This window comes from Hypomesus nipponensis, chromosome 2, assembly GCF_054491055.1.
Source record: "Hypomesus nipponensis isolate SF chromosome 2, ASM5449105v1, whole genome shotgun sequence".
Classification (NCBI taxonomy): Eukaryota; Metazoa; Chordata; class Actinopteri; order Osmeriformes; family Osmeridae; genus Hypomesus; species Hypomesus nipponensis.
Window position 1 is genome coordinate 15,013,814 of NC_140362.1, and position 11,187 is coordinate 15,025,000.

The 11,187-nt window shown below is 55.6% G+C and overlaps 1 protein-coding gene across 4 annotated transcripts in view; it reads left to right on the top strand.

Moving 5' to 3' along the window:
* vps13b (vacuolar protein sorting 13 homolog B) overlaps positions 1 to 11,187 on the top strand; it is a 226,534-nt gene that overhangs the window by 51,850 nt on the left and 163,497 nt on the right. For all 4 annotated transcript variants that reach the window (XM_084708357.1, XM_084708365.1, XM_084708349.1 and 1 more), the window contains one exon: positions 4,199 to 4,383. In XM_084708357.1, the coding sequence (XP_084564483.1) occupies positions 4,199 to 4,383 (185 nt within the window). The remainder of the gene's footprint in view (positions 1 to 4,198; positions 4,384 to 11,187) is intronic.

The following is an 11,187-nucleotide window of genomic DNA, read 5'->3' on the forward strand; positions in this document are numbered from 1 at the left end:
CTCTCTCTCTCTCTCTCTCTCTCTCTCTCTCTCTCTCTCTCTCTCTCTCTCTCTCTCTCTCTCTCTCTCTCTCGCACTCTCTCTCTCTGTCTCGCACTTTCTCTCTCTCTCGGTTTGTTCTGGACCGTCTCCAAGCAGCTTTTAATGAGAAGCTAGTTCTGCTGGTGATCTTGGGAGTTATTCCACCCCAGAGACTCAGGCATGTGTACTGCAAGGTAGCAGGCTACAGATCTCTCCACCCTCTCTCTCACTCTCTCTTCCCCTCTCCCCCCCCCTCTCTCTCTCTCTCTCTTTCTCTCTCTCCCTCTCTGGTCTGCAGTCCTGCTCCGTGGTGGCAGTAACTGCTTCTTTTCCTAATTATTCTAAAGTTACAGGTTGTTAAAGAAGCAGTCAAGCCAAAGCTGCCCTCCCACCCCCACCCCCACGGCTGTTTGTGGTCTGACTCAGACGTAGAGACCTGCCAGTGGGACCACCCCTCTGCGCCCAGCCCCCTCCCCCCCCCCCCCAGCCACAGCCCCCCAGCTGCAGACCACTAAATATAGTCGTGACCACAGTGATCACCCTGGGAAACACAGGGCCCACATGCACCCCAGCCCTGACACACACACACACACACCACGGCCTAGGACAGACGGACTGCACACACACACACACACGGCTGGCGCTAGATGCTAATGCTAATGGCCAACCACTCCGGCCAACATCTGCCAACTCCTCCCTGACTCTGCCCCGCTCTGTCTACCCTGTGCTCTGGTTTGCTCTGCTCTTCCAATCTCTCCCAAACCGGACCAAGCTCTGCCCAGCTCAGCTGAGCCATGCCAGGCCTACAGAAGTGTTTGTGTGTGTGTGTGTGTGTGCCACTCACAGCGCCAGCAGTGGACAGGTCAGGAAATGAGAACCAACATGCTTTACTGCTGACACACTCCCCGGTAGGAAGACATATTTCACTCTCCCTGTTGCTCGCACCTCATTCCTCTCAGCTCCGGCCTAATTCAGATTTCCTTTAATTCCCTCACTGATCCTGGCCTGCAGTGGTTCTCAGCTGTAGTACCACAGGAGCTGACCCCAGCCCTGCTGCGGGTTCAGACAGGACTGCTGGAATACAGGCCTGACTCCGAGGAGCCAAAGGGATTTTTTATCTTGGGGGAGATCAACACCAAAACGTTTTTTACTCCCCGACAGACACGACAAAAACGCATACGCACATTCTCTCACACACACACACACACCCCCCCCCCCTTCAAGCACGCTAATGAACAGCCTGTTTCTTATTTAGCCCCGCATTCAAAGTTGTTGTTCACAATAAAGCGGGGCGCAATATAATCAAAACAGGTGCACAATGAAAGCGTTGGGAGCCCAGCACGTGCACACGACAGGGGCCCCGCCAGCGTTCTAAACGCTCCCAGAGCTCCGCGGAGGGCCCTTTCATCCCCCGCCAGCCGCCATCCCAGCCAAGCCCCGCTGCCATTCGCTCCGCATGTGGGGCCGCCGGCGGGCGAGGCCTCCGACCCCCCCCGGTCTGCCTCGCCGAGCGCGTCGTGCCGAGGGGGCGAGCGGCTGACGCTCGCCCCCGGGGTGGAGAGAGCGACCGGAGGGAAGAGCTGTCTTGTCCTCTGGGTTTCCAGCATGTGACGGGGGGGGGGGGGGCGGCTTTGATGTGGTGTTCCTGTTACTGGGGCTTGTATGTTGCTGTTTGCAGCCTTGTTCTGGTACAGCTGGACTCTGCAACTTCTGGCCAGAGGGGACAATGTGTTCAAGTAAGAACGTTGGCTAATTTTAAGTTTTAATTGTCGGATTTGCATGGTGGTGGATTGAGGTTGAAGCGGGTGGGTCGAGTTGAGGATGGGAGGGCGCATTCTTCGGTGCGAAGGCTCACTACAGCCCCCCCTCCCCAGGACAAGGGAGGAAGAACCAGAACGAGGGAAAGATGAAGAGATGAATGGAGAGAGAGCCGAGGCAGAGAAGGAAGAGTTGCTAAACGACGGCAGAGCGGAGCTCCCAGGGCCAGGGGCCGCCTCGCGCTCCGGCTCGGAGCAGGGGGGAGAGCAAACGGGGCCGCCGTGCACCCTGGGACGGCTGTCCGTGAGCGCAGGAGAAGTTAGTCACGATGCTATTTCCGAACCAGACCGCACCCCCCCCCATCCCAGAACACCTCCCGCCCTGTCCTCAGGGGTCTCCATGACAACTGAGGTTGTAACAAACACGGAACTTGTGGCTGTCGGGGGCAGTGCCAACCCCCCCCCCCCCCCCCGAGTATCCTATATCTGGAGGGAGGGAGGTGGTTGTTTAGCAGTGTTTAGAGCAGGGCTTCCAAGGTGTTTTTCCACCCAGAGAGGAAGAGGTTCCAGGGGACACAGGAGAGGAGAAGGGGAGGGAAGGGGGTGCTCCATCACTCTCTGGGCTTCATAGCTCAGTTTCCAGCCTCCACGCTGCTTTGGCTGTCTGCTATGGAGCCGTGGGGCATCTGGATCTTCAGAGGGGAATCCCCCCTCTCATCCTCCTCTGCCTCTCCTCCTTCTCTCTGCTTCTCCTCCTCTGCTCACCCTTTCCTCTACTCCTCACCCTTCTGTGGTTCTCTCTTTCTCTCTTTCTCTCTTTCTCTCTTTCTCTCTGTCTCTGTCTCTGTCTCTGTCTCTGTCTCTGTCTCTCTCTCTCTCTCTCTCTGTCTCTCTCTGTCTCTTTCTCTGTCTCTTTCTCTCCATCTAGTTAGAGTAACATAATGTCCTTGGAATTGTGGGGAGGGGAGTGGGTGCTAGGGTAGTCATGACCTCATAACCTGGCGCTGGGAATAAGTTGGGCCCAGGAATGGTGCACGGGTTGAGGGATGGATAGGTGTGTGTGTGTGTGAGAGTGAGATGGACTGACGAGCCCGGCATAGCAGGATGAGGTAACAGTAGGAACAGTACGACTGACTTCTCCAGGTCCTGTCCATCACAGCCTCGACGGACCATGCTCTCATTCATCTTCCACACACAGACACACACACATACACACACACACACAAACACACAGGGGAGAAGGTCCGCCCAGAGACAGATGACATGCTGGATGTGTGGAGATTCTTTTCAGGGTCAGGTTTCTCCGAAGTACATCACCTCCCATAAATCATGGTAGACGAGTGAGAGGGAGAAGGAGAGGGGAGAAAGCGACAGATCAGAGAGAGAGAGAGAGAGAGAGAGAGAGGACTTCTGTGCTGTGGCTAAAAAGCTGCCAAGAAGCTAAGCCATGCACGGTAAAGTTGGGCCGAAATAAGCTTCCATTTCAAACTCTCACTCCGTCAGCGGCGGTCCGTTCCTGCCTAGCGCCATGTCTCTGCGTCTCTGTGTTGAGCGGGTCCTGGCTAAGTGGGGCTCTCCCCTGTCACTTCCCAGTCTCCTCAGCCCCTTTCCTTCTCGCTCCTTTACTTCCTGTTCCGTCTTCCGTCGAGGACGGACCGTATTGACCCTGCAGTTAGACTTCTGCCCATTCGATGCTTTGCCTAAAGGTTCCTGATGAACGTGTGACGCTGTGTTCGGAGCGCCGTGTATTCGATGTTTTGCATACGGTATGTCATGAGGTAAACCGTAGGAATGTTTGGTCAGAATGTTGTGAACTCGACTGGCGTGTCTCGTCTGGCTGCCTCCTCCCTCTCTTGCTCTCTCGACAAGCCTCTTATCCTTTTACACTCCTATCGCACACTGACGTACCGCGGAGACATCACAGACATAACACCTCTGCATTGGGAAGAACCAGCCTGTCAGCGACCACCTGTGTATTAACACACACACAAGACAAAAACACACACGCAGATTTTCTCCACGGAAGGGCTCGCGTAAAATAAGATTATTGTTGATGCGATATAAAATGACTTCTAAGCATGTCACCTTGTCCCACTTCCCATCCCATTCGGCCCCTCAGAGCCAAAGATGATGGCCGGTTTGACCGTTTTCTCTTTGATTCTCGCCGACAAAATCAGTGACCGCTGGTGCAGTCAACATTGACAGGACCAGTGAGAATTGAATATGTTCCACTTCCCCGTCTCCTCCCTAGCCGTCTCCTCACCGAAGGCTTTGTTTTTGTGTGAGAATGACTTCCCCTTAATCCGATGGACCATTGAGATCTCCTTTCTCTTTCCTCCCTCCCTCCCTCCCTCCCTCCCTCTCTCTCTTTCCTACTCCTCCCTCCCTTGCCCTCTCCTCTCCCCCCCACCTCTCCGCAGGACCAAGAGGTCGTCTGTCCCCATCACAGAGTGCATGGTGGAGCTTCCCCAGCTGACGCTGCAGGCGACCCGGGCCCAGACCCTGCTGCTGCAGGCCCTGCTGCTCAGCTGGAGCCACAGCCTGGGCAACGGAGCGCCCCCTGACCTGCAGGAGGGCTTACTGCAGGAAGTGCACAGACCCCCAGGTAAGGGCTGGCTGGGTGGCTTTTTTCTCTCCTCAGTCTCTCTCTTTCTCTTTTTGTCTCTCCCTTTCCTGAAAGCAAACTTAAGTCTGTGGAGTGGAGCTTCACTGGGGAGCTTCAGGGTTCCCTGTCCCGGTGCCAAACCCTTTCCCTCCCTCCCTCCCTCCCTCCCTCCCTCCCTCCCTCCCTCCCTCCCTCCCTCCCTCCCTCCCTCCCTCCCTCCCTCCCTCCCTCCCTCCCTCCCTCCCTCCCTCCCTCCCTCCCTCCCTCCCTCCCTCCCTCCCTCCCTCCCTCCCTCCCTCCCTCCCTCCCTCCCTCCCTCCCTCCCTCCCTCCCTCCCTCCCTCCCTGCCTCCCTCCCTCCCTCCCTGCCTCCCTGCCTCCCTGCCTCCCTGCCTCCCTGCCTCCCTCCCTCCCTCCCTGCCTCCACAAGGCCAGTCAACCTGATGGCAGGCGGCAGGACCAAATTGGCTGCAGACATGGCTATGGGGCGAGTGCCCCCAGAGCAACAGTCACACACACACAAGCGTACACACCAGGCCAGTGTGGGGTAAAGGACCTGCAGCCGAGCGCAAATTAACTCCCAAACTATTTTACGCACCATGTCACCTAAGATGCCTTAATGGTCAAATAATAAATGCTAGATTGTAAAAAGAGTCTGAATTCAATAAAACAGTAGCTTTTCTCATGACGGTAGCATCTGGACCGGTCCATGGAGGGCCCTGGATTTTCCAAGTCATTAGGATCATGTTGTTGGGTATGCCGTCAACACCGAGCCGGGCCAAGCTACCTTTCTCCGCTGCGCCCCCGCCAAAATTATTAAAGCAGTCTCCCGTGGAGTGAAGTCAAATATTCCTCTCGCTCTGTCTCGCTCTACCTCATTCTGCCTCGCTCTGCCTCGCTGGTCCTGGACGCCTCTGGAATAGCAACACGGAGACACATTTGCACATCTGGCCTCTGTGCTGGCAGGTTAGAAAGAGTACGGAGGAGGAGAGAGAGAGGGAAAGAAAGAGAGAGAGAGCTGTTAGTATACATGCATATATACCTTCCGTGGAAAAGAGAGGGAGAGAGGGAAGGGTTAGTGAAGTCGAGTATGGTAGTTGTCAGTGCTGTGGTCCTGGTACACACACAGTTGAACCTAGCTTGAATAGTTTTGGTTCATGTGGTGACTGTGGTGATGTCTACACTCTAACATCATGATGGAACCTGGCTGGCTTCACCGCTCTCCTCCCCTCACTCCCTCCCTCTCTCTCTCTCTCTCTCTCTCTCTCTCTCTCTCGCTCTGCTCGGCGCTACAGCAGTAACTCCTGATGAAAAGCCCACTAAAGTCACTACTCTTTATTTTACAGTCTTTAAAGCCATTGGATGTTAAATGTGGGGACTATATTGAGTAAATGTTCACTGTTAACTCAAAGCCACTCTTTTGGCCCCTGTGCAGTAAAAGTGTTGCTCCGCTGCCGGACTGACTGCCTGCCACCTCTTCTGTCTCTCTCTGTCTCTGTCTCTGTCTCTCTCTCTCTCTCTCTCTCTCTCTCTCTCTCTCTCTCTCTCTCTCTCTCTCTCTCTCTCTCTCTCTCTCTCTCTCTCTCTCTCTCTCTCTCTCTCTCTCTCTCTCTCTCTCTCTCTCTCTCTCTCTCTCTCTCTCTCTCTCTCTCTCTCTCTCTCTCTCTCTCTCTCTCTCTCTCTCTCTCTCTCTCTCTCTCTCTCTCTCTCTCTCTCTCTCTCTCTCTCTCTCTCTCTCTCTCTCTCTCTCTCTCTCTCTCTCTCTCTCTCTCTCTCTCTCTCTCTCTCTCTCTCTCTCTCTCTCTCTCTCTCTCTCTCTCTCTCTCTCTCTCTCTCTCTCCACTCTAGCTCTGTACCTCTCTCTGTATCTCTCTCTCTCTCCACTCTAGCTCTGTACCTCTCTCTCTCTCTCTGTATCTCTCTCTCTCTCTCTCTCTCCACTCTAGCTCTGTACCTCTCTCTCTCTCTCTGTATCTCTCTCTCCACTCTAGCTCTGTACCTCTGTCTCTGTATCTCTCTTGCTCTCTCTCCCCCCCTCTCTTTGGGTCACCAGGCCCTCACAGATCTTACACAAGTCCTGGGAGTGGTGTTCCCCCTGGCACCAAACTCCTCACTTTTGAAAGTTTTCTTTTTCCACCCTGGGTCGTCCACCCTTTCCTTTCGTTTGAAGTTTGTGTGTGTGTGTGTGTTCGAAGGGGGGGATTTCCAATAGAGGAAGGTGTTTCATAAGGTCCGGCTGATAACTCAACCAGTCAGTGTCCTTTGCTGGGGGGAAGAGGGGGAGGGGTGGTAGATGATAAGCTTGTTTCAAAAGTACATTTCCTATCAGGGAAAAATGTGGGCCCGTTTTAATCTGAGGGTATTGACAGACTGCTGAGTGTTCCTCCTTGTAAAAGCAGGTTTGGATGTAGAGAGCCCCCCCCCCATCGTCCCATTGGTAGAGGGAGATGAAAGTATTCGAGGGTCCTAAGGTCCCGGCCCTCCAACACCAACGGCAGGGCTTGGAACACCTCCAGCCTTTACGGCACAGTCAGTCCAGTTTCCCCTGGACTGTGGGAGCTGGTCATCTTCTCTGTGGCTGTGGTCGACAGGCAGGCAGGCAGGCAGGCTGGCTGGCAAATTAGTTAAGTACTGCACCTACACCTATCCCAGCCAGGTCCTCATCTCTGACATCCCACTAGGCTGCCGTGGTGACGGGTCCTTTCGCCGTGGCAACGCCTCCCAGCGGAGCCTGGTCGGTGTTGTGTTTTATTGGTGCGTTCCGCACAAAACAGTGTGTCATACTTTATGTGTCTGGTCGTCTAGTGAAAATGGAGTAGCGGCCCACGGGGACGCACACGCACACACACATGCTCAAACACACACAGAGCTGGGGAGGGCAGGCTTACAACAACACTGCAGCCAGGACCCCTCTCTCTCTCTCTCTCTCTCCCTGTTTCTCCATTGCTCTCTCTCTTGCTCTCTCTCTCTCCCTCTTTCCATTTCCCATGTCTTTCCAACTGCTATTTTCCTTCCCACTGCTGCTGTCTCTCAGTTCCACAGCTGACCTCAGGACAGCAGCTCTGACCGCACTGCCTCCCACACCCATCCTGACCTCAGGACAGCAGCTCTGACCGCACTGCCTCCCACACCCATCCTGACCTCAGGACAGCAGCTCTGACCGCACTGCCTCCCACACCCTCCCTGACCGCCGCTGCCACTGTCCAGCCTCACTGTGGGAGAAGGGGGGGGGGGGGGGGGACAGGCAGGAGGAGGGGGAAGGAGGCAGAAGGATAGCATAAGACAATGAATGAGACCATGTGTGTGTGTTTTCTTCGTGTGTGTGTGTGTGTGTGTGAGCGTGTGTGAACGTGTAAGCTGGTGAGTTTGTGTGGAGGAGGATGCACATTCAGACATATTTTTTGCTGGTCATTGTCCTCCTTTGATGAAAGCTTTATTGCTTTGCGATGCGTTCACGCGAGTTCCCCTCAGGCCCCATTTGAGGACTGCCAGAGACTTTTAATTTGAAAAGATGCATCCCCCCAGGGCCCTGTGATGGCTGCCAGAGACTTTTAATAAAAAATCAAAATAAAACGTTTTTATAAGGCAGCATTAAAGTAGTGTTCCTTGAAGGGCTCTTAAACCTACAGTACAGATGGTGTAGGTATGGAGAGCAGAGGAGGCGCCGGCGTCTGTTAATGAGTCTTCAGACATCCCGAGGAGAGAGGGAACAAAGTCAACAGGGCTGGACTCACTCTCTCTCTCTTTTTCTCTCCCCTTTCTCCCATCACGTCCACCCCACGTGTCCCTTAACGGACGGAAATTACATTTAATCATTTAGCAAACGCTCTTATCCAGAGCAACTTACAGTAAGTACAGGGACATTCCCCCCGAGGCAAGTAGGGTGAAGTGCCTTGCCCAAGGACACAACGTCATTTGGCACGGCGGCCAATCGATCCGGCAACCTTCCGATTACTAGCCCGACTCCCTCGCCGCTCAGCCACCTGACTCCCGAAATGAGCCCCGAGCCTCCACGATGAGGCCATGCAACGCTGAGCTGGCACTAGCGAGAGGGAGAGGACGAGGGATGGGGAAGGGAGAGAGATGGAGAGAGAGCTTTTGGTGTGTACATGCATAGGGACGAAGATGGCCAGGTCTGCTCGGTGATATACGAGCTGAGACATAGCTACAGCATGACCAGGTACCGAGGGGGGCGGGAGAGATGAAAAGGAGAAACCCAGAGGCCATCCATCCCCGAGGGGTGGAGGTGTTGCTCAGGAGGGGGGGAAGGAACACCCCAGGAACATGACAGCTATACGACCCCAGCCATTGGCTGTCTGACTATCAACCTGGCCAATCCATTGGTCGTCAGCTCACAGTGCCCCCCCCCGCCCTCGTTCCCCGGCGCCCCGATAGGCTGATCCATTGGCGCTCTCACCTCTTCATCCTGCTCCGTGCGGCGCCTCATCCCATTTAAGGGAAGTGATGTCAGGAATGTTGTGGTCCTGCAGGCCCATGCGCTCACTGCGTTTACCGCCAGCTGCTCCATGTTGACAATAAGAGCTCTCACTCATGAGGTTATCATTATTAAAACAGGACGTTGTTTTCACAGGTTCTCTCTCGCTGGCTGTCTGGAAGGTTCTGGGTGATGCTAGGGGGAGGGCGGGGGGGGGGGAGGGCGGCGGTGGGGAGGGCGGGGCAGGGGTCGCAGGAAACGTCTGGTGACTTACGTCTGGTGACTTATGCCTGCCGACGGATCTCCGCTCTCCAAGACGGCCCTCTGAAGTCAAGGTTAACTGCGGGAGTTCTGTACTAAATACACAATAGTGAACAGATACGATTACGACCCCCTTCCCGGGTCCTCTCTCTTCTACATGGGCTTCTGCTGCTATGAAGGCTTTGGACCCCCCACCCCTCCTCGTTGTTCTACTGAAGAAAGTAAAGAGGACGAGCAAGAGGAGGGGAACCTCCGGCTCTCCCCGTCGTGGTCCGTGTGCTTGTCACACCTGTCAGTGAGGAGACGCCAGGAGGAGACCTGGCTTCATGAAGAGCCAGAGATGTGTGTTTGAGCCCCGTCGCCCCCCTTCACCTCCCTCCTCTCCACCTCTCTCCCTCCTCTCCACCTCCCTCCCTCCTCTCCACCTCTCTCCCTCCTCTCCACCTCTCTCCCTCCTCTCCACCTCCCTCCCTCCTCTCCACCTCCCTCCCTCCTCTCCACCTCCCTCCCTCCTCTCCACCTCTCTCCCTCCTCTCCACCTCCCTCCCTCCTCTCTCCCTCCTCTCCACCTCCCTCCCTCCTCTCCACCTCTCTCCCTCCTCTCCACCTCTCTCCCTCCCTCCTCTCCACCTCTCTCCCTCCCTCCTCTCCACCTCCCTCCTCTCCACCTCTCTCCCTCCCTCCTCTCCACCTCTCTCCCTCCCTCCTCTCCACCTCCCTCCCTCCTCTCCACCTCCCTCCCTCCTCTCCACCTCCCTCCCGTCCACCTCCCTCCCTCCCGTCCACCTCCCTCCTCTCCACCTCCCTCCCCCAGCTTTTGGAGAGGTATCTCTGGGGATGGCGAAGAATTTCGGCCTGTCTGCCCGTCTTCTGCGCGGAGTGACACCAGGGCAGGGCTAAGAGAGGGAGGCCGAAAAAAAATAGAGCCCCCCCCCACACACACACACACACGCACAATTTTCTTTACGCAACGCTTATTTCTGACATTAAAAACACGTTGTGTCAGCATCGGAGAATCGATATATAAATCTCGCTGGAACTTGAGACGGTTCTTGTCAATGAAAACTTCAATGAGACACAGACGGGCCTTACCCTTGAGGATGATGACGGTTTAAGTTGATCCAGACTCGGATCTTTCCTTTCTCTCGCTCTCCTCCCTGCCTCTCTTTCTCTCTGGTCTCTGTCTATCCTTCAGGGCAGAAGGGAAGTCAGGTTTCTAGGTGGAGGGGAAAACCAGAAAAAAACAGACGTTTGTTGCCGGTTGCTCCCTCTCATTACATGGATTTGCATCCATGTGAAGATGTGGAGTGGAGAGATGAGGAGGACAGCCCGCTGGCAGTGCCCTACTTCTCCCTCCACACTGCCCCCATGCACCTCCAATCCCCGCCCCACCCACCCCCCCCGGAGGTGGTTGACGTCAGGCTCTCACCAGGAGAGATCATGCCTGTCGTTTATCACCATCTCCCTCCATCCGTCATCCCTCGTTTCCCCACGCCGAGCAGGCGGGCCCGCGGAGAAAGACGATATTTAAAAGACATCAGGAATCACGGAGCGGGAGAGGAGAGCGGCCAAGGATTCTGTCTTTCGGGGGCAGGGGGTGGGGGGGGGGGGGTCTTTTTTCCCTTCATGGGAAATAAGATGTGATTCCAGGCTTGTCGGGGGAACCAGGACGATCCTTCTGAAGAGCGAGGGGTTGGTTGGAGATCCCACAGGGCCGTGTTACAGCAGCATCGGGCCAGGTGGAGGGGGGGGGGGGGAGCAGCGGGCTCCACATGCATCCACCCAGAGCTGTGTGGGTGCATGCTCAGTCTGACCGCGGGGCAGATCCACCCCCCTCAGATGTGGTGGTGGGGGGAAATCCTTGGCATCTCTGTACATGACCTCCTCCCCCCCCCCCACACACACACACACACACACACATACACAGTGTACCCCAGGCTGGGGACCATTAGCAGTGCCCAGATTGCTTCCTGATGAGTGTCTAATTGTGCTCATTCAGTGGCAGAGGGAATCCAGACTGAGGGTTTGGGGGTAGTGACCTGTTTTAACCAGCACCTGGAGGGGGGAGCGGGGGGGGGTCCATTGTCGACTAACATCAGACCCCTGCAG